Below are 23868 nucleotides of genomic sequence, written 5' to 3' on the forward strand. Positions count from 1 at the left end.
ACACTAAAAATACATATATTTCATATAGTATAGGTACACAAGTTTATTTCACTATTCAATTAGTCTAATAGTAAATGTAAAAAACAAAAATAAAAAAAAATAAACAAAATGAAAATTATATATATGTATGTATATAAAACAAATGCATAACAAACATTCAACAATTATGTGTGTTCTTCTTTCTTACTTCCTCTTTTCCTCTTTTTTTTCTTGTATTTTGTATTTTGCTTATATCCAATCAATTTTTCATTTTTATAATTAGGGCTTATTTTTTTTTTTTTTGTAATAGTAGTATATCGTAGCTCTCGACCCTGAAGGGGATCTATAAGCTTTGTTATTTATATATGTTGTTGTTGTTGTTGTTGTTGTAAATTGTACTTGGCGTTTATAGTATTATTGTTGCCCTGAGTTTAACAACAATTCGCAATCAGATTTTGGTACTGAGTTCGCTCCAAAATATATGTATGTATGTTCATATATAACATATATATCTTTGCTGTATACATGTATATATATTCCACATAGTGTAACACTAACATTCATTATTCACCTATTCACATAACAAACTGTTGCTAGGGTGAGAGGGGGTTGGGGTTGGGGTTGGGGGATATTGGTTCTCTTAGAGCATAAGACATTTAAAACATTTATGTATAGAGTACGTTTAATAGCTATTTAAAAATTTGCAACTATGCCATTCAATTTATATAGATTTAAGTTATAAATTTTTTGTTGTTGTTGTTGTGTGGTTTTCTTCTTCTTCATCTTCTTGGTTTAATTATAATGCTAACATTAATAGTAACAGTCTTTTATCACGTTTAGTTTGTAGTTTATAATGCCTAAGCTAATAATTGTTGTAATTTGTTGTTGTTGTGGTTGCTGTACTTGATGTTGTTGTTGTTGTTGTTGTGCGTGACTATAAATTTAAATGAATTAACAAACACTTTTGCACTATATAGTATGTATGTGTGTATATATAATATATTAACTTTAACTATTAACTATGTGTGTGTAGTATGTATGCGTGTGTGTGTGTGTGTGTGTGTGCGTACAAAATTAAAATTAAATTCTAATCGTAGATGTGTGATTAACGAAAATAATTAAATAAACAGCCGCCGGGCGAGTCCTCGACTCCCACCCACATCGTAAAGTAGTTTTGTTGCATGCTCACTCATTAGTTTTGGTTAGGATCAAATATATATATAACTATATATATATATATGTATGTATGTATGTATGTATGTATATGCTCTCATCCCATCTCTTCATCTCTTCGTTCTATATAATCATGTAAATAGTTGTAGTAGCACTCTAAAGTAACATCTTAAGTAGTCGCTCAACTCAACGTTAGACTCTCTCTCTCACTCTTACTTTCTCACTCTCTCTCTCTCACTTCCACTTCCACTTCCACTCTCTGTCTATCTCTTTCTCTGGGCTATTTGGCTGCCACGTTTGTTTGTTTGTTTTTGTATCACATCTGAAGCTGAAACCCTTTTTGTTTGCTGCCCCCTTCTCGGCATGCTCAGCGTGGTGACAACTGATCCAATTCGCTGACCGCATCTCCAGCTGCTTCGCCACCAGCTCCACTGCTTCTTCCTCCTCCGACTCCTCCAGTGCTTGTCGAATCACTCTCGGACTTTGCTGCTGTGCTGGCTTTGTTATTTTGCAAATGCTCCTCGTACTCGCTCTTGATGTTCACATACAGTTTGCTCTGCTTCTCGTGCTCCTCCTGCAAAATCTTAAATTATATACATGTTTCTTATATGAAATTATGGTATTATATCTATATCAGCGTCTTACCATGATCTCTTCCATTCGCTGGCTGGCCAGTGGCAGCTCGAAGCGATTGTTTTGATCCCGCAGCTGGGCTGCCATGTTGAGCTGATGGTTCAGATTGCGCTCGATTTGTTGCAGCGAGTTGCTTAGCACGTCTTCAATCTCAGCTGTGAATGCACAATATCATTATGTTCATAGTTATGGGTAATGTAAAGAAATATGCAATAACTGATTATTCTAAATACGTTACATAACAAAAATACAATAATTTCATCCTGATCTTTTTCACACGATTTTAGATAGTATCTCATGACAATCGCATTATAAGCTTGAAAGTTGCTCAAGAAATAAACCTTTACTTTACAAATGTTCAACAATATGTTAAATTAACTGAAATCTAAATGATTATAACTCTTTTAGCAATAAGTTTTCAAAATTTCATCGCGATTGCAATATAAACTTTATAGTTATTTAATTAATAAATACGTTACTTAATACAATTTATGAAATAACTTGATAGTTATTCAAATCGATCAACTCTTGACTATACAACTCTATACAATTGATGAATTAGTTTTCCTTAGAATACGTATTCAGCTTAATCAGTTTTTCCCATATCTTAATCTATCTATTTACCAGTCAGATCATCTCCCGTGCTGTTCATGAAGCGTCGCTTAGCCAACTCCTGAGCATTTGGCACACCGCTGACGCTGCCGCTGCGCTTCAGATTGTTGGTCGAGCTGTTGTTGCTGCTGCTGACGAGCGTCTCGGGCGTCAGAGGGCCACCCTGGCAATAATCGCAGTCCATGTCGCCGGCATCTAGGCAACTGCAGCTGTCCAGCATTGTGGACGTCGTTGACTTTGAGCTGGGCGATTTAACAGCTGAAGCTGTGGCGTGGATGCCACGCAAATGCTTTGCGGCCGTCACATTCACGACGCTGACACTCTTCGATATCGATGACTTCACCGATGCCGTCTCAGGCGGCACCAGCGCCAGCGGCGGCGTCTTGGCGCTGCTCATGCCATGACCGGCGCTCAGACGTGCCTGGGACATGGGACTCTCGAGGTACGTGTGATGTGAGCGGGCTTGATGTGAATGCTGATGCTGTTGCTGCTGTTGATGATGTTGCTGATGGTGCGGGTGCTGCTGATGTTGCTGCTGCAGTTGGTGCTGCTGCTGCTGTTGATGATGCTGTTGCTCGTGCTGGGTTTGATGCTCGTTCAGTTGGCGATAGGTTAACTGACCGTAGGATGACATGTTGCCGAAACCCTCTTCGATCTCATCGTCCTCGTCATCGTCGCCATCCTGCTGATCGGTATCGTTGTCCGACACGCTATTCTGCAGATTTTGTATTAAACACAGCACGGCTTTCTCCAGCTGGGCGGGATGCTCGGAGGCGGGCACATCGACTGTTGACTGCGGTATTTGTGTGTTGATAATCACCGAGAATTTCTTTTTCATCTCTTGAACCCGTCGCTTGCCCTCCTCGTCGTCCAGCAGCGTGTTGACGCAAACAAATGAGTGCACCTTGTTTGTCTCCTTGTCAATCTCGAGAAATCCCTTGGACTGCAGGTAAATGATGTTTCCATTGCGCGTGAACAACCGGTACGTTGACTCGCCATACGAACTGTTGCAGTCATACACTAAACAACAAATACAAGTGAGCAATTAGTAAAGCGATTGTTTTGGAAAGCAAGGCAAAAGCAAAAAATTAAAGATTAAAAACTCACTCTGACGCAACGCGACAATCACCCAGCGGACATCGTCGTTGTGCATGAAGGTAAATGGATTCAGGTTGCGCACCTCATCCGTCATGTAGCCGGCCACGATGCCAATGCGCTGGTCGCAGTCAATAATCCGACCATCGATCAGATGCCTGGTGCGGTACTCCAGCGTATTGGCATCGAACAGACGGTTCACGATCTTTGGTGGCCTTATGATGCGCGCACACGCCGTCAACACCTGCGCCAAGTAAAGAAGAGAACATACATAGTTTAAAGCCCAAAAAAGGCTAGAGGAAGGCAGTCGCAACACTTACAATATCATTGCCACTAATTGTGTGCAATGGAATGGCATCGTCACGTCCGCGTGTTCGTCGTATCAGTTGCAGGCTGGAGCTAAATGTATTGGAGCGCACGCCACGCGGTGCCTCATCGCTGCGTCGAAAGCAGCCATCGATCTTGACCACCTCGTAGGCGGTGGGTTCGGAGCGAGGACCTGCGCGCGCCAACCTGTTCAAAGTGCGATAGGTTTAATGATTTATCGATGCACCTCCACATTCCACAAGCATCGATGCTGCTTGCAGGGTGGCCACATCGTTGAAAATGCAACTGTTACGATAGTCGCAATCGATACTTACCGCACACGAAAACTGCGCTTATCATCGCGCAACTTGTGATCGATATAATCCTCCTCAGATTTACTGCGCTGACGCTGTTCACCATCACCACAGGCACCACCGGCGCTGGGGCCCGCTTCGGTGGCTTCAGCGTGCGCATCGAAGAGATTCTCGAGCTCGGTGGGTATGAGCTGTTGCTTGAGCATTTCATGGTCCTCGGGATGTGTGATCTGCAATATGCTCTGGCCGTACAGATCCGTCTGACAATGGCCCAAATGCTGTTCGATGCTCGACGATATTAACAGTATTTGACCATGACACGTGAGCGTCAGGAAAAAGCTATCCAGCATACCCATCAGTGTATCCGTCACCTGCGGCCGATGCTCGTGCAGCATCTTGCCAAACACTGATAGCAATCGGATTGAATGTTATCGATAACATAGATAACACGAATTGAGTATAGATCGAAATGAGTACATTTGAGAGAGTACTTACCGTATTTGAGCCGCAAACCGTGTGCAGCAAAACGCAGAACAGCCGTTTTGTCAACACGTCGCGGGGACTCGGCCACATGTGGCACCATTGTGGACAGTTCCTGTATGGAGCCATTCAGTTTGTCGCGGCGATTCTTCTCCGCCCGGTTGCGTGCCTCGCGACCGCTAAAAAAGCAGAGAGAGAGTGTAAACAGGAAATGCAGGGATTAGTCAGTGTTGATGCATATTTCGCAATGCGAGTAATAATATTTGGTTGCATTGGGGTGGGGCATGGGTGGAGTAAAGCAAGTTTATATTGCTATTGCTGTTGTTGTTGTTTACGTGCATACAGGGCATGACATGGCAGTCTAGCAAACACACACACTCGCACATGCTCATAAGAATGACAAACAGCTCAATAACTGTCAATAATTATCAACCGCAAATGGGCCTCAACAATGCGGTCGACGTCGGCGTTGGCGTCGGCTACTTGACTAGTGATCCAAGTGCAAGCTGAATGTGGCGCCAACTTCCTTCAGTTGCGACAGAGAACGAGTGAGCGAGCGAGAGAGTGAGAGAGCAAGATTGCATTCCCCTCCATCTACTTTGCACTCGCTCTAGCGTTCCTAGGGAACGGTATGAGTAATGCATACGGAAATATGAGAATTATACGTTCGATTAGCAATGGCTGCCACATTGTTGTTGCTACCCCTACCACTGATGTAATGCAATTTTAAAACGCAATTGCACAAGAAAAAGGAAAAAAACGTAAAGAAAACAAATTAATAATATATACACAAACGGTCAGCAAGTGCGAAACCGAAAGAAACAGTACAAAAGCAGCGCAAAGAGCAAAATCAAACAAAACAAATACACATACATATGCAAAAATTGAAAAGGCGCAAAAACTATGTAGCGTACCGATTATTTACTTAAGTGTGCATCCCGCACAGGGATTGCGAGAGATGTGGTGAGCGAGTGAGAGAGCATGACTGCATTAGAAACTGTGCATTTGCACTTGTAAATAATAAATCAAGCTTCCATTTGCAAATCCTTTTTGATGCTCAAAAGCATCACTCTTGGAGCGGAACAAGCTAGCCTTTCACAACACAAGGTCAGTTAGGGTGCACTCAGTGCACTGCTTGCACTGCTTTCGATAAATCGACAAAGCAGTTGTAAACCGCAACGCTTGACTAGAAATTGGTAGCAACAGCAACACGTAATTGTCTTAATTAAATTCAATTAGGAATTACTTAACATTATTGCATAACACATAATAATGAAATGCTAGACTAATGATAATAATAAAAAAAACGTTTAGATTGTAATGATGGATAAAAATAGAATGAAACCTGAAAACTGTCACGTCATTGCAAACGTAGGGCTATAATTAATATTCTATGTAGTATTACCATTGTGTGTATGTGTGTGTGTGTGTGTTAAAATGATGCAAACTTGACAACAAAACCAAAAAAATAAAATTTTAATGGCTGAATTTCGTAGGAGTACATAAAACAATTTCGGAAATTTTCAGTTTGAAATATATGTACGAAGCTTTGTTGAGTTGAGATCATTTATTTAAGAGTCTCAAATTCGCTCCTGATTAAAATGTATTAGTAAATGAATGGGAATATTTGTTCTTTATAATTATGAAATTATTAAGTACTAAATTATTTACGAATTGTTTGCGGAAGAAAGAGAAGTGAAATGTATTGTTTTCAATTTGTCAATTTGATTAGCATGCCCAAGCGAAGTATTCACAATTAATTAGATATTGTATATAGTATAGTACTATGTAGCAGCTGATTCAGTATGCTAATGGGCGCATCGATTCGTAAATTGCTTTTGATAGTAGAGACTATAGTTATAATGTTAGCTAAGGTCGTCGTAGATTTGGGGTAAGAAGTGGGTGGGTTGGTGGGCGGTGTGGTGTGGTGAGCGGGGTTGAGGGAGTGGTGCGACTCTAGTGCGACTATTTCGTTGATGGTGTTGCCCTTGAGACGTTCACTTTGTTTTCAATGGGCCCATATTAAGTGGTCAGACGAGGAAGTGCAAGGTCTTGACGCCACTCGACGCGCCAACTTTGTAGCTGATTGTGAGTTGTGGGTCTCTATCAATGCACAACACATACACACACGCACACACACATGCACACACAATTACACATTCGCAATTGCATTTGTTTATTTAACATGTTGCATTTGCACTTCCCGAGTCTAACCTCTCCATATTGCCTCCTCGCTCGCACGCATTCGCACCCGCTAGCTGTCCACTCGTCTTCTCTCGCTCGCACGCTCATTCGCTCGATTGCGCTCTTGCCTGTTTGCTCGTTTATTTGTTTTGAATGTGCAACAATGTAACGTCGACGTCGAAGTCTCTGTCGCTGTCTCTGTTTCTGTCTCCACCTCTGTCGACGTCGTCGTCGTCGTCGATTACTGTACTTGCAATCACATTGCTCTCTATCGTTGCTCTCTAATTCTCGTGCTCGTTCTCTCCTGGCTGCGCTGTCTTTGTCGCACTATCGCCAGTGTGACCTTGACGCTGTGCAGAAACACGCAAAAAGCGTCAGAGGCGAATGCAACAGACGTCAAAAAGGGAAATGCGAAACGCAAGGGACGCACTACAATATCAGCTGGCACGAACTTCGATATACCCTGTAGTCTTTCACAATGGACAATTAAAGTACAAAACTATTATATTAATTGCCTATTGAATGTTAAATTTGCGTAAGAATTTAATTAAACGTCAGCATATAATCAAATTGATATTATTTATGGTGAGCACAGTGAAATTATTGACTAGTTCAATGCAATATATAATTTTTTAACAACCCCTTTCAAAACGATCAGACAAGCGATTATCATTGTCCACAAAGAAGAAGTATTGAAAATCAATTTTATGAAATTAGTCATCAATTCTATAGAAATAAATGGCATAAGGGCCGGGAATTTTCATATTGTTGGATAGGGAAACCCAAATATATTTATAACGCTGCGTAAGTATGATTTATTGATAAGTCCGACAAACTTTATTGTCCGTTTGGGAGAGTTAATTAAAAAATTGCAGTTCAAAGAAAACAAAAAAGTAAATATTTTCGTATTTATACATTGTACAAAATGGTATATCAATATCATTTGTAATAACTTAAACTAAATAGCGTAACAAATTTGTTTTTAATAAATGTTCCACTAGAAATGTATTTGTCTGCTGTTTTTTTTTCTTTTGTTGAGCAATGAATCAAATTTGCTAATTGGATTAGTTAAAGTTGTAAAAAGTTGCAACTACTTGAGATAGATCGAAATTCGCACTTGATATTGATAGAACAGACTGGACAATGCTGATAGCTCAATACTTGACGCTCGTAATTTATTATTATTGTTGTTGACAATGTATTATGCGAATTTTGTCTGGGACTCCGGTGACTTACTTGATGACACAACACCGTGAGAAGTCTGACTCTACCCATTGAATTGCGATTACTGCGTGGTATTTCACAATATAAATAAGGAAATCAATTCAGTATTCAGTATATTGCGTATCGTTGCTCTGTTTACGGTGTGCCAATCAAATTGAAGGGGTGCTCCTCCTCAACCTCCTCGCCCTCTCGTTAACCCTCAACCCTTAACTCTTTTAGCTTTCTCTCTGGACTGGTGGCCAGTGGTCTGTTGGCCACCAATGCACGCGTGCCATCAATTTCAGTGTATATCGTGGGCGACAACAACAACAACAAAGTGCAGCTAGCAAGTGCAGCGGGAGCGGGGAATTGGGGAGTAGGAGGTGGGGATGGGTTTATTGTTTAGTCAATGGCCAACTGGGCAAATTGTTGTCTCGTCATTGAGCGACGAAAATAAATATACGTGTACGAAGAAGAAGAAAAAAAACAACCTTACAAAACAACGTTGATAAAAATACAAAAATAATCGCCGCATACGCCTCAGGGGGGTCTGCAGTGCTTGAGGGTAGGGGATGGTAGAAGGAAAGGAGGGAGAAGGGATGGTTAGTGGAGTGAAGTGGGTTCAATTAGTTAGTGCGTGGATCAACAGGGCAATCAGGGCCAAACAGCAGCCAAACAGACGAACAGAGCCAACGGGGGATCCGACCAACAAAATGTGGCCAAATTGGACGCACGGGTCACAAAGCATCGCCAGCGGGGGGTCGAGTGAAGGGGTCGGAGTAGAGGTGGACGCGGGGGTGGGGGTTGCTATGTAGCCACAAGAAAGGCGCTCTAAAATCAAGTTACCAAAATGCACTTTAAGCATTTGACGCATTTCCAAAATTCAAGCAAAGATTTAGCAAAGAATTCTTGAATCAAAGGAAAAAAGATTGCGTTTAAACTTAAATCTATTATTTTTTATTTCAATTTTCGAATTTGTGAAGTCAAGTGGTCTAAAATGCACTGAGGTCAAATTTTAGGTAAATAAGAGAGATGAGTTTTTTTCCTATTATCTTTTTTGAATATGCTTTTAAAGACCAAACTTTAGGTTAACTTTAACCTGAATAAAAATAGCGCTAGACAAAAGTGTCGCACACACTTTAAGTTTTTTAAACAAACTTAATTAATTCATTTATACTTAAGAGCCATAATGCATTTCGACGAAAAGCTAGCTTGGCGACTTCTTTTATGGGAAAGAGTCACACGAAAAACTAAGAAAACAAAAAAAATTGTGTTTCTCCATTAAACTATTTTGTGTTTTTCATTTAACTCCATTTTCGGGGTCGCTGTTTTGGTCCTTAAGTGAGATAGCAGTTAAGCGCCATTTTTCCAAGAAGAAATACTTCTATCACTTGGAATATACAAATTTGAACTGAAGCTATGCTAAATCTTCGAAACTCAACATCACCCATAAGTCTTCTAAATCATTTCCATGAGGCCGTTAAGTGAGATAGATGTGTTATATTGTATTTTCAAGAAAAAATATTTTTATCCCTTGGAATATAGAAATCTAAGGTAAAGCTATATAAACCTTTAAAACTCATCATGATCAATAAGTATTAAAATTGATTTCCATGTGGCCGTTAAGTGAGATAAAGGTGTAGTGTTACATATTTGAAAAAAGAATACTTTTATCCCTTGGAAATCTGAGCTAAAGCAAAAGAGCCACCAAATTCTTCATTATTCAAAAGAATTCAAAATCATTTCCATGAGGCCGTTAAGTGAGATAGAAGTGTTGTATTGTACTTTAAAGAAAAAATACTTTTATCACTTGGAATATAGAAATGTAAAGTAAAGCTATATAAAACCTTCAAAACTCATCATGATTAATAAGTATTAAAGTTGATTTCGATGTGGCCGTTAAGTGAGACAAAGGTGTAGTGTTACAAATCTCAAAAAATAATACTTCTATCCCTTGGAAATCTGAGCTATAGCAATATAACTCTCAAAATCTTCATCATTCAAATGAATTCAAAATCATTTCCATGAGGCCGTTAAGTGAGATTATCAAGAGGAAAAAACTTTCGCATTTTGATTTTGTGCACTTACCTATTGGAGAGCTGAAACATTTCCATCATCGTCTCGTGCGGATGCTGGTGATGCGCATGTGCATGTGGATGATGCGAGTGCGGATGTGGATGCGGATGGTGTGGATGCGGGTGCGGATGCATCGAATGCGGATGTTGATGCGGATGATGGCCATGCTGGAGCATGCCATGCGCCGCTGCCGCTGCATATGCGGCTGCTCCAGGCGGCACGCCACCAAATCCACCATAACGCCCATAGCCATGTGCTGCTCCTGGTCCCGGTCCGCCTCCTACTCCTCCTCCTCCGCCTCCTGCTCCACCACTGCCATATGGCGCATTGGGATACCACATGTTGGGATAGAAACCGCTGACCGCTGACGACGGCGGTGGCGGCGCCAGCGTTGTCTGGGAATGTGTGTAGCCGGAGGCATGGAGTCGCTGCTGTCCGCTGACGTTGCCGTTGCCACTGCTGCCAGCGATGACACCGTGACCACCGCCACCTGGTCCTGGCCCGGCACCGGGCGCTGGCGTTGGATAGTTGTAATGGAAACTGGAGTTGGATGGCGGGCGCAACATAATCTCGCTGTTGGCTGGCGTGGGCGCTTGATAATAGCTGCTGCTGCCGCTCGTGTAATCCTCATCCGCATAGCTGTCGTCCAGCTCGTTGCCCAGTTCGTTGTCGTTGTCGTTGCCCTGCTCGGTGTCCAACTCCGGCTCCAGCTCCAGTTCCAGTTCCGTTTCCCGCTCTAGTTCAGGCTCCGGCGTATCATCGTCTTCGACATTCTCATCCGGCGGCGACCAGGCGGATGCATAGCGATGCTGCGGCTGCTGCTGCTCTGTTTGCTGCTGCTGCTCTGGCGGCTGTGGATCATCAAAGTAGGGAATGTCTGTTTTGAGATCATCCACGTCCGCCGTTGTCGCCGCTATCGCCGCATCGCTCAACTGGCTACCGCTCGTCCTGATCGCCGTCGAAGTCGAAGTTGCGCCCGACTTCGCTGGACGCTTCAGGTACGAGTCGAGGGCGCTCATTTTGATCGGGGGGCTGCAAAGAGAGCAAGAGAAAGTACAAGGTTTAGATAATGAATTGCCAGAGTAAATACTTAATAACTTACAAAGCTACAATAAAGTGTGCGATAGTCGACTGTGAGATACCCGTTATGCATTTTCAATAAATCTTAAGATCTTCAAATATACCAAAATGATTCATATTTGGTATATTGAAATACTATGTCATTTAAAATATAGTACAGTGTAAAAAATATACTAGATATCCGTTATGAATTTTCAATAAATCTTAAGATCTTCAAATATACCAAATTGATTCATATTTGGTATATTGAAATACTGTTATTTAAAATATAGTATAGAGTAAAAAATATACTAGATACCCGTTATGCATTTTGAATTATATAAAACAAATTAATATTTTTTGGTATATTGAAATACTATATCATATAGTACAAAGTAAAAAATATACTAAATATCCGTTATACATTTTCAATGAATCTTAAGATCTCCAAATATACGAAAATTGAAAATATACTAAAGTCTGTATTTGGTATATTGAAATACTACAGCACTCATAACATACTCCAGAGTAAAACATAAACTAGATATCCATTATGCGTTGTTAATAAATCTCAAAATAAAGCAACTTGTAAAAATACTAAAAGATTCTGTAGTCTATGTTATATTTGAGATATAATGAAATATATTCAGAATTTTCAACAGAGTAAAAACATATACTAGCCAATCAACCAACACAGCTAAAGCTCGACATCAGCAGCCGGTTTTTGTCATATAACATTATTTAATGATTAACTTTCAAGATTATTATCTGATCGCAAACAAATGGTCAAGAATCATACCTAACCTGTGGTTAGCGGTTATAAAACAAAAAGTTGCAACAAATATTTAACAGTAGCTTTCCACAGTTTGGGATGCAATTTTATATAGACTTTTATTGCTCAATGTCTTTCTTATTTATGATCTGATTAATATAAAATTTGAGAATAGATAGATGAGAAAGAATTCTATATGTATATATATATATATATTTTAGAAGAGTTGAAGAAAGTAAGAGTTTTGTAAGAAACTCCTGGAAAACTAAATTTCCATAGATTTGCGAAAATACTTTAAAATCCAACTCATTTATATGTTAAGTCCTTTGTAATCATTAGTATTTATAAACATATATTAAATCAGATGAATGTTTATAAATTCTAAATACAAAAATATACAAAACGTATGTCAAATAATAAAAATACATTTAAGTATTTCGAAATACACATAAATAAATAAATGAAGATTTATTTAGCTGATCTGATGCAGTTAAAGCCAGAAACGAGATACAAGATTAAACCTAAGCCAAATCAGCTGAGGTAATTGGACGAGCTCAAGGGATTGGTCGATCATAACAACAGCAACATCAACAACAAAAGCAACAGCAACCACAAAAACAACATCAAAACTAATTAGATTTTTGTCCAATTTGTTGTTGATCGATTTAATTTATTATGTATTTGAGATCTATTTTTTATGGACAAGACAATTTATTTTTTATTGTAAAAGTTGTTGTTCTTTGCGGCGTTGTTGTTGTTGCGTGTCATGTTTACTACATAAATTGTTAGTTTTTATTATTTTCGTTAGACAAACTAAATTTTTGTATCTTTCGCCTTAATTTTTTGTTTTTATTTTCGTTTGTCGGGTCTCTTTGTAAATCTATTTTCGTGCAAGGTTTTCAATTCAAAATAGATTGAAAAATGAGTATTGTTATGCCGGGTATGCCCGACTAGTTGACGCGCTTTTGCAATCTTGATGTACAACTTCTTTTCTTTCTAATTTGAATTTGACTATCTCCACTCAAATTTAGATTCAGCGAAAGCAAATAAACTTTCAGTCCGCAATGCCTTTCATTTATTTTTTCTACTTTGAAGAATTCATTAATCTTAATGATTTGCGACTTAAGTACAGGGTATTTTAAGTGCAATTATAATTTAAGTTTTATGATTATTATGATTATTATTATTGTTATTATTGTTATTATTATTATTATTATTATTATTATTATTATTATTATTATTATTATTATTATTATTATTATTATTATTATTATTATTATTATTATTATTATTATTATTATTATTATTATTATTATTATTATTATTATTATTATTATTATTATTATTATTATTATTATTATTATTATTATTATTATTATTATTATTATTATTATTATTATTATTATTATTATTATTATTATTATTATTATTATTATTATTATTATTATTATTATTATTATTATTATTATTATTATTATTATTATTATTATTATTATTATTATTATTATCATTATTACTATTATTATTATTATTATCATTATTACTATTATTATTTTTATTATTAATATCGCATTCCGTTAATAATAATGGATTCTTTTCTTCTTCAACAGTTCGAAAAATTTTCTTTACTGATATCTTCAATTAATTACTGGGTGTTTTCTGGTCAATAATTTTCCCCTTTATCGATGTTGCTGTTATTGTTGTGGTATTCTGCAGATTTTATGATTAGGCTCGTAAAATTCTAGAAGCGATAAACGCTTTCTGTGCTGCCTCTGGGCGATGGACAGACAGATGGATGGATGGGCGGATGGAACGAATTGGGACGGTGAGAAGGGGGTGGTAATGGGGGTCGGAATGTCGTTTATATGTCGGAGACATCTGTATATATTCCACTATACGTGGCTATATTATATTATGTAGATATATAAGCAAGTGCTGCCTATAAATAATACCAATACTACGCACACTCATACTAGCCAACCACACACACACACGCACACACACATACAGATATATCCAGATGATATCTTTGAACTATATTTATATTTACTTTTCTCTGTCCACATTTCCTTTTGTCGCATCGTTTTCATTTTTCATTTTTCGTTTGTTTTTTTTTGTCACTTTCGTGAATTGCAAATGGAAACTGAAAAAAGCGCGAGATCTATGCAAATTGCCGCTTAAAATAAGAATAAGAAATATTTAATTGACAGATCGCATATCATCGCTTGCTTTATTGGTGCCGGGTCAATCACCGGAATAATAATACAAAAATAACAACAAAAAAAAAAAACACATAGTTGTTGTTTCACCATAAAAACAAAGTTGTTTTTTCATATCTATTTTCATATTTTTGACGCATTTGGAACACAACTGAGAAATAGTTCTTGTCGTTGTTGTTGTTGTTATGCGAAAGACAAAACAATTCCCAAAAGCAGACAACACGTATTTCGTCGGGTTTTCCGGGGGGAAAATGGGCGAAAAAAAAAAAATAAAACGAAACGTAACGTCCCAGAGCAATTCTAATGGAATGTCGTATATTTATGCTAAGCACCTTATTATTACTTAATGCGAGTGAGTGCGAATAACAAATAAGTAAATGATGAAAATGCTGTTATTACCCGCACTCGCTGTGTGAATGGTTATTTAAACAAAGCTTTCGAGTCTCAAGTTGCAAAAAAGTAAACAAACAACATGAGAACGAACAAATACTCAACATGAAATTTGAATTGCGAGTGCATCGCGTAATACTCTGAACTATAGATAGGGAATCGAATAGAATAGAAATCAACAATTATTATGAATTATTATCTAAGTTCGTTGATTGGTTTCATTTAGTTTGCCATCTTCAAATATTCTTAAATGAAAAGTGTATCTAACATTCGATATACAAGTTTATGTTGTGTACTTGTTATGATGCATTATCATCATCATCATCATCATCATCACATTTGCAGTCTCTGTCTCTGAATATTTGCCCCTTGTAATTGTTTTCAAGTGTTGAGCAAATAAAACCCACAACAGTAATAATATTCAATTTTCAACAGAATATACAAACGAGCGTGTATTTGCTTATTTCAACTATTTGTGATAAATATTTACCAGGTGAGTTTTATTCAATTCTCGGTTGTCTTAAAAAAAAAAACCCTTCTGCATTTAGGATACTCAAGAACGCATAAAAGTATGCTTTAATAAAGGAATATTTGGATGCAATCTAAGATGACGACTTCCTCTGAACTTAAATAAATTCTCATTGGTGTTGCCCAAAGAAATCGATTTCTATATTAAATAGAAATGTAATATTAAACCTTCATGCTTTCCAAGTAACAATCAATGGCAGAAATACTCTTGAACTCTTTGAAATCTATGAAGTAATGTTTATGACGTATACTTGATCTGTATCAATTACCCGTTTTATTGCTCGAAACTGTCTGATACACTATATCAGATTCATTTGCGTTTATTATTTTTCTTCTTCTTGTGTATTTATTGTTTCGATTTATCAACGACTGCAACAGGAGATGTCTAACTGGCGCCACCTAGTGTTTGTTTGCTTATGAGCTACGAATTTGAGTGTAAATGCCTGGCTAATGAGTATCGAGTAGCAATTTTTCAACCTGCTATCGAGCTATCGAGAGAAAGTTGTCTCACGATACACGAAATTAATTGCATGCTACATTCCAGCTATGCTGTCAATGGATGGACATAGTTGGTGGATGGAGTGATGGGAAAGGTGTGGGGGGGAGGGTACAATCGCCTTGACCCTGCTGCTGTCGGTGATGCTGGCCACACTGCATTACGCATGAGAAGTTCGCATTGTGTGACCATTATCAATCACAGTGCGAACAATTGAACTTGTGTTTTGCTCGGACTCCATTACATCAATACATGTGTGTATGTATTAGTATACATATATCTCATGTACAATGTGTGTGAGTGTGTGTAGTCCGCATACGCATGAATACAGACATTAAACATGGAATTGCTTTAATAAGCCGCAGACGTATACATATTCAATGCATATGTGCGTGATTGTGTGTGTGTGTGCGTATATTTTTTAGAGTTTATCTCTATCTCGCTTGCACGCTCTTTATCTTTTTTGGCAGATAAGTAAGTGTTACCATGACGATCCAACAACCCAAGTCGCCCACTAGCTCACTTTTTGTTGTTGTGTCGTCGTCGCTGCTGCTGCTTTTGTTGTTGTTGTGCGAGGCTTAACTCAACCAGACGCACAACGAGCGCAATTTAGCGGTTATGGAAGCAAGAGAGCGAGCGAACGTTAGAGCGAGAGAGAGAGTGAGACAGGTGTACAAACGGGTAGGTTGAAGAAAGAAAAATATTAAATATTTATGTAGGTTAGGAGCTGCCGCAACAAAAGTAGCAACAAGGGCAAACCAACAATTTGCTACGCACACACACACATACACACTTACATGCATAAGCACGCACATTGACATACACACGCACACACATAGCAACAACAAAAAAATCAATTTCACTTACATGTTTTGCGCTGTTTCTTATTTTGCTGCATGAAGTGCTTGGTCGCCTGCTTCTTCTTGTTGTTGTTGCTGCTGCTGCTGCTGTTGTTGTTGTTGTTATTATTCTTGTTGTCGATTTGAAGCTTTTACAGCTCTGCTAAGCTTTGACTTTGACTATAGGCTGAAGCTGCGACCGCGACCGCGACTGCGACTGCGGCAGAGGCAGCGCAAGCGAAAGAAGACGACGACAACGACGCCGATGTCACTTTTTCTTGCTTTTGCTTTGTGTTTGTCTGTTGCTCACACGCCGCACAATTTGTTTGTTTATTTCTTTTGCTGCTGCCTTGCTATTGTTGTTGCTCTGCTCCTGTAGGTGGCTTTTGGGGGGCGGGATTGGCGTCGCAGCTTACAAGTTGACACTGTTTACTCTGCCGTGCTTTTCTTGTTCTTCCTGTTTGTGCGTGTGCGTGTGTATGTTTTTGTTTCTTTTTTCTTGTGGGTATAAAAATGTGTAAGCTTTAATGTTTTATACACTCGACCATAGAAATGCATACAGTATTTTTTGCTTTCATTTTCCTTCTTGTTTTTTTTTTTTTTTTGGTATTTATTTGGTTGTTGTTTTCTGTTATTGTTGTTGTTGTTGTTGTTACTGCAGCTGCTGCTATTTTAGTTTTGCATTTGTTCTTATTTTGTATTTTGTTTTTTATGGTTTTTTTTTGTCGTATTTAATTTCTTTTTTCGATTTTTGTTGTTGTTTTGTTATTAATATTTGTACAGCTGTTGCGGTGCGGAGGTAATTGTTGTTGTTGTTGTAATTTGTTATTGTTACACTGTGGTTAATTGTTGTTTTTGTTACATTAACTCATTGTGAACTCTGTAGAAAACACAAACAAAAAAACATTGTAAAAAAAAAACACTTAAAACATTATGCCAAATATTTTGTTAATTATTCCCCAAACACGTGCAACATTTTTCGATGTTGTCATGGAAAAAAAATCAAACACACACACTCAGTAAATACACATAAAAAAAAGTCGCGCACTTTGCGCCCGCTGTTGAATATTTTGTTGTTGTTGTTTGTTGCGGAGCATTTTAAATAGATTTTTAATTTATTTTAAATTACATTATGCATATTTTTGTATTTTGCTTTTTTGTTTTTTGTTAGTTTGTTTGTCTGTTTCTTACTTGAATTTTTTTTATGGCTTTATTCGAAATTTAATTCGCATTTAATGCTGTTGTTGCTGCTGTTGTTGTTGTTGTTATTGCTAATTAAAAACACAAAAAAATATATACACCTAATCATTTTGTTTTGTTTCTCTTGTTTGTGTGTGTGTTTTTGTTTATTTGTGTTGTCACCTGTTGCTGTTGTTGTTTCAGTTTAAGAAAACATACACACACACACACACACACTCAAGTATACATGAGCAAATTCAAAAGCTTTTGTAAAATAGAAACCGGTTGAAGCTGCGTCTTCGCTTGTTTAGTTAGCACCAAAGCTGCGTGGCAAGGGTGGCGTCAAAAAGGGGGGAAGGGGGAGACTGTGAAGGAACTGAGCAGAGCAGAGCAGAGCTTTGACTGCGATGTCGACGACGACGAGCCGCATCTCAAATTTGGATTTGAGTTTCAGCCATTTTTGTTTTTATTCGGCACATGCATTTCCCTCTATGTGTGTGTGTGTGTGTGTGAGTAAGTACTTGCGTGTGTGTGTGTTGCTGCTTAAATCAACTCTCAAGTATCAGTGTGACGAGCAAATTAACATGGATAGCAAATGGATAAGGAGAGCATGAAACATGAACTGTTACACTCCACTTTTGCCTGCTTTTCTTCTTACTCCTGTTTGCTGTTGTCTTTTTTTGTTTTGCAGAAGCCAAAAAAAGCTCAAGCCACGCACGCACACACACACGCACGCACGCACACGCACAGCAAGGAACATGAAAAATATACATATGTATGTCGACTGAAGTAAACTGCGCGGGGTTAAATGCTTGCTTTTGCCCCAATTCCCCTCCCCCTTCCCATCCCCATCACTCAACATGCATAAATGTGGCATAATTTCTATTACGAGTACACGCAAAAGCAACGACCAAAAAAAGTGAAATATGTAATAAGAATAAGAAGAAGCGGCAACCGCAGCAGCAGCAGCAGCAGTGACAGTGACACTGGCCTGGGTCAATCACCTGGGTCGCTGTCGTCGTCGCTGTCACCGTCGCCGTCGCTGTCACGAAGCAATAAAAACAACAACGACAACGACGTTTTTTTTCGGTTCGTGTTAAGCACTCTCGCGCTTTATTTGCATTACGAGCAAAGCACACACGAAAGAGCGCAAAAAAAAAAACAATAACAAAAATGCCAAAAACAAAGCATTCAAGTGCCGTAAAAGCTGTCGAGCAAATGCAAAGGCTAGGCGGAGACGCAGATTATCAAAAAGAACAGCAACCATAACAACAACTACAACAACGACTACAACAACAAGAAGAGCAGCAGTAGCAGTTGCGGTGCGACAGGGACAACAACAGAGCAGAGCGCAAAACAATAAATAAATTATATAATTTGCTGGCTCGTTTGTTCTCGTCTGGCGCCCAGCCCAGCACAGTACAGAGCACAGTGCCGCCACCTACATACATACATACAAATGTACTACCTCAATACACACTCCCTCTCTCTCGCTCTCTCTCTCTACCGTTCTCGGGGTTGCTTGGGCAGCTGCCCATGTTTTGTGTGTGACATTTGTTTACATCAGTTAATTGCAGCGTAACAAAAAACAATGAAATAAAAAAAAAAAAACCACAACAGCAGCAAAAACTGTGCGAGTTTTGAAGGCGTCACCATATTACGTATACGCCATGGAATACAAATCTGTCTGCTCCCCTAAGTATGCGTGCGTGTGTATGTGTGTGTTTGTGTGTGACGAGTCATTTATAAATAGCGCTAAAGATGTGACAATTTTTCAGAGCGCATGATTGAATATACGAAATATAACTGATAAATCACGCAGCTGAGCATTATGTGAATATTCTTCGTTTGCTGTTTTTGGAGAACACCTGTTCCACACACACACACACACACACACACATACACACATATACAGAAACACAAACACATAGACGCGCAGGCGATTCGTCCTTCGAGAAGCCGTCTCAAAAATTGCGCGCCGTTTTACGTTTTCCTATTTTGTATTTGTTATTGTATTTATCTTGAATTTGTTCTCTCCTTCACTCTCTCTCTCTCTCCCTCTCACTCTGTCTCTCTCAGCTGCTGCTGCCTCGACCTGGCCTAACGACTGTTTTGAGCGCCGGCAGCGACGTTGACGGCGACATCAGGTGGTAGCTGCTCGCACAACCCAAAAATAGCTCACACACACACAGGTACATATATAAATGCAGGCACACATACATATATAGAAACAAACACATTCGCAATTGTAGTTGCTCAATTTAGCACGTTCTAATTTGCAGTGTTGCTATTGCTACTGCATAACATTGTTTTCGCTAATTGTTTACACTGCACAGCCAACAGTTCGTATGCGTAATCTGCAAGCTTAAGCGAACACTTGTTGTTGCTGGCGACGCCAGCAGCGACGCCGACTGCGCTTGACATGTTGTAGATCAGATTGCGAAAGCTTCCAGTTCATTCAGCGATGCTGATAATGATAATGATTGCGAATGTTCTCGATAGAGCGAGTCTGAGAGTGTGAGAGCGAGCTTGAGCTTACAGTTAAAGCGCAACTCCTTTGCTTATCTGCGCTTACATTTTTCAGCCACAGCTGCGACTGTCTTCGCTCATTGTATTGGTAAGCACTTGCTGTATGCGAGCGAATACGTGTATGTACTCTTTCTCTCTCTCTCTCGCTCTTACTCTCGCTCTGGCACGCTCACTCTCTCTTGACGCCCTACGCTTAGCTAAGCGCCGTGCTCTTCACTCGTGCTTTGTATGCGAGGCGCGAGCGATGCGACGCGACGTCGCTGCTGCTGCGACGGCGGCAGATGCGACGTCAGCAATATTTTGTATTCGAGTAGACAACAAAATAATAATAATATAAAAACTGTTTCTGCAGCAAATTGAATATTTTTGCAGCACAAATGCGCTATGCTAATTATTATTATTCAAATTAATAACTTTTTAGACGATAGCGCAGTCGTTGTCAACAATTTTGACGTCGCCGGCGACGCAGCGAAACTTTAACATGCCTCCAAAAAATAAGAAGAAATAAAATAAAATAATGGGAAAAATATAAAAGCAACAACCACAAAACTAACAACAAAAAAATAAATAAAATCGAACGCAAATGAAATAAAATAAAAATATACGAATAACACACACACACATACACACACAACCAACACACGCACAGTAACAAAACCGAAAAATAAAACCTTGAAAACGACACAGCAACAAAAATCGAAAAAGAGAAAAAAAACTTTATTAGACTTTTAATGAGTGCGTTTTGTTCGCTGTTGTTATTGTTGTTGTTGTTGTTGTGTTTGATGTTGCCGTTGGTTGTTGTAGTTATAGTTGACTTTTGTTTTTAATCTCATGTGTTCTCGCCATTGTTGTTGTTTTTGTTGTTGCTGCTATTACATTTGATTGTGCTTCTTCTTCTAGTTCTTCGATACGTAGTTTGTGATTGATTTGGCGGCAGTTTTACGTACAAAGAAACAACAACAAATAACATACAACTCAATGTATGAAAAATGAAAATCAATTCCAAATACGAGACTACGACGACGAAAGCGAATAAACCTCCAAAATTAAACTGGAAATTCATTAATATGTTAATTTTGGCTTGGGCTGCCATAAAAAATTAACAAATACACACACACACACACACACACACGCAAACGGCGGGCGCACATGGGCACGTACAAGCAATACACACACACACTCATACAAATATGTATAAGTATGTGTGATGCGCTGCTGTCTTGTTGTTATGTAGTAGAACAATTGTTGCAGCAAAGCCAAGATGGCGTTATCTTCAGCTGATTGTCAGCCAATCACCCACCTGGCAAACACACACACACACACAGAGACACATTCACAAGCGCATTCAGATTTACGCACTCTCTCACACTCACACACATACTTGTGTACTTGCAATGCGTGTAAAGTTTAGAGTTCGATCACTTTGCACATTTGCGATTTCGATTTGCCACTTCGATAACGATTGCAATTTGAATTCTCTTGGTGATTTCGATGCCGATTTCGATTCGACATTTGAGGAGCGCGCGGCCACGAAACCGAAAACACGACAACAAAAACTACATAAAAAAAAAACAAAAAATAAATGACGCGACGACGATGGCGACGGCGACGGCAACAACGACGACTATGAACGGAACGCAGAAAACAGAAACTGAAACACAACAATTGAAGCTGAAGCTGAAGCAACGAAGTCAGCTATCGTCGAGTGAGCGAGCGAGCGTACGTTCGACGTCCGAACAAACCGCTACAGAAACAGAAATTAATTATATTGAAATCACAAACTAAACTAATCAGCCAAGGCAGCACAGCAAGGGCCGCTGCTGCGAGCGAGCTTCGTTCGCAAAAGAGAGTCAGCTGATGGAAGAGAGCGAGCGAGAGAGAGAGAGAATGTGTGTACATTTGTGCAGTGCAAAAAGCACTAGTCCATTGACTGAGTGGGAGAGAGCGGGCGTTTGTTGGAAAGCTTGTGCTTGCCAATCAGAAGAACATACACAGCGTAGGAGAGAACGAGAGCGTGCGAGAGACCTTGACGTTGGGCCAAAGCCTTGCCTAAAAGGATAACAACAACAAGGCACTCTACCACAAGCAAAACAAAAACTTCAACAGCAAGTGGCGTCTGTCCATCTGTGTGTGCGTGCTTGTATACATGCGTGTGTGTGTGTGAGTTGGTTTTATATTTTTAATTTTATTACACGCCAACTGCGCAGCTGACTCGCAGTCACCGAGTCAAGTGATGACGATGCGAGGCGGAGGGGCGCGTTAAGAGAGAGCGAGCTTTTGACGACGTCGCTGCTGCTGCTGCTGCTGCTACTGCCGCTGTTGAGTCTACGAACTCGTCGAAGCTGCTGCGCTGCTGCTATGTCCGCACACTTACACAACAGACTAGACGGACCGACAGACAGTCAGGCAGACAGAGACAGAGACAGGCAGCAGGCAAATTATAAACACAAATATACTCTTGCATACATACTATATTTATTTATGTATGTATGTGTGTGAGTGTGTATTTATATTATTCATATGGCAATATAAAGTCGCTGTCTCGCGATACCTACAAGAATTATTTATTTGTTTGCTTGTCGTGTTTATACTTCGCGCTTCTACTACAAAAAAATGTTTGATACAAAACTGGAGGCGAGCGCGTCCACAACGGCGACGTCTTTGGACTTGCACTGTTGTCGACCGACTGCCGACTCTCGACTGCCGACAGCAACAGAAACGCCAACTCCAAGCAACAAACCCAGGCAATCGAGTTGGCCAGGATGCGGAGGCGTTAGTTAATGCCAAACAAAAAAAAAAACATTTCAGGCTGAAGCAGCTTTTGCTAGAGAAGTTGAGTGTAAGCTTACGAGCTTTGACCACATGCCGTATACGCAATATTTCTGAACTTTGCTCTCTCTTTAACAACAACGCTCGCTGTTCTCTTTCTCTCTTTGGCTCCCGTGCTTTGTGCTCTCTCTCTATCTTTGCCTTTAAGAAGTTATCGCAGCTCTGCATAATATAAATACTCCCAACAGTTTCGTGATATTATGTGTTCAGCGAGAATCAAAACAGCGGGCAAAACATTGCACGCAGTACGATTCTAATAGTAGGGTATAATAATTCGGTGGCAATCGCAGAACTCAGAACTACTCCATTAGGGAAATTTAACAGTTACATTGTAAAATATTTGAGTTCTTTGCGTTCTAAAATACATTTTTTTAATTAAATGTAATTTAATTGAAGAGATCAGAGATCAGTACAAATTATTAAACAATATAAATTGAAAATAAAAATATAATAAATGAGTGTCCTTACATATTTTTTAATATATATGTAGGATGTAAAAGCTTTTATTTGTAGTCTGCGAATTTTGAACCGTATAACAAATTTGAAAATTATGAATATAACAATTCAATTAGTGTTTGTATTAAGCTAAGATTTTAGTAAATTATGTTAAGGTGGTTAATCAAATCGCGACTCGGCAGTTATAGTAAGGTATAGGACAAGATAATTATAGATATATGTATAAGCCACACACACATATAAACACAATACGTAGTAGATTCAATGAAGCAACTTCAAAGTATAACAACAAAATAACAAACATTCTTAGCTGTAATAGCAAGTTAACAATTACATACACAACTTGTGACTTAAATTCCCAGTGCAACTAACACAACGCAACATTAACTGCATTTGAAACAAAGGCACAAAGCAATTAGCTAATTTTTATTATCCATCATATATACCATCTTAATGTTTTCATCCTATATAGTCGACAATTTTTGTAATGGCTTGTTGGACTCAATATCGTGAATTT

General features: G+C 38.9%; 1 protein-coding gene across 4 annotated transcripts; it reads right to left on the minus strand.

Annotated features, from left to right (window-relative positions):
- Positions 1–1053: 1053 nt before the first annotated feature.
- On the minus strand, positions 1054–22754 carry LOC117570644 (uncharacterized). Of its 4 annotated transcripts, XM_052005854.1 has the most exons (11): positions 21448–21822; positions 17550–17629; positions 16387–17238; positions 10068–11087; positions 4608–4771; positions 4134–4518; positions 3813–4005; positions 3505–3736; positions 2410–3417; positions 1798–1940; positions 1054–1735 (listed from the first exon to the last, which is right to left on the minus strand). In XM_052005854.1, exons 4-11 carry the CDS (start codon positions 11072–11074, stop codon positions 1520–1522), a joined length of 3348 nt encoding a protein of 1115 aa, XP_051861814.1. In that variant the 5' UTR covers positions 11075–11087; positions 16387–17238; positions 17550–17629; positions 21448–21822; the 3' UTR covers positions 1054–1519. The 4 variants fall into 4 exon arrangements, with proteins under 4 accessions (XP_051861814.1, XP_051861834.1, XP_034108315.1 ...); XM_052005874.1 differs by lacking the exons at positions 17550–17629; positions 21448–21822 and adding an exon at positions 22622–22754; XM_034252424.2 differs by lacking the exon at positions 17550–17629 and having other exon boundaries at positions 1054–1726.
- Between the last annotated feature and the right edge of the window lie 1114 nt (positions 22755–23868).

Source organism: Drosophila albomicans, chromosome X (genome assembly GCF_009650485.2).
Source record: "Drosophila albomicans strain 15112-1751.03 chromosome X, ASM965048v2, whole genome shotgun sequence".
In the NCBI taxonomy this organism is placed as follows: Eukaryota; Metazoa; Arthropoda; class Insecta; order Diptera; family Drosophilidae; genus Drosophila; species Drosophila albomicans.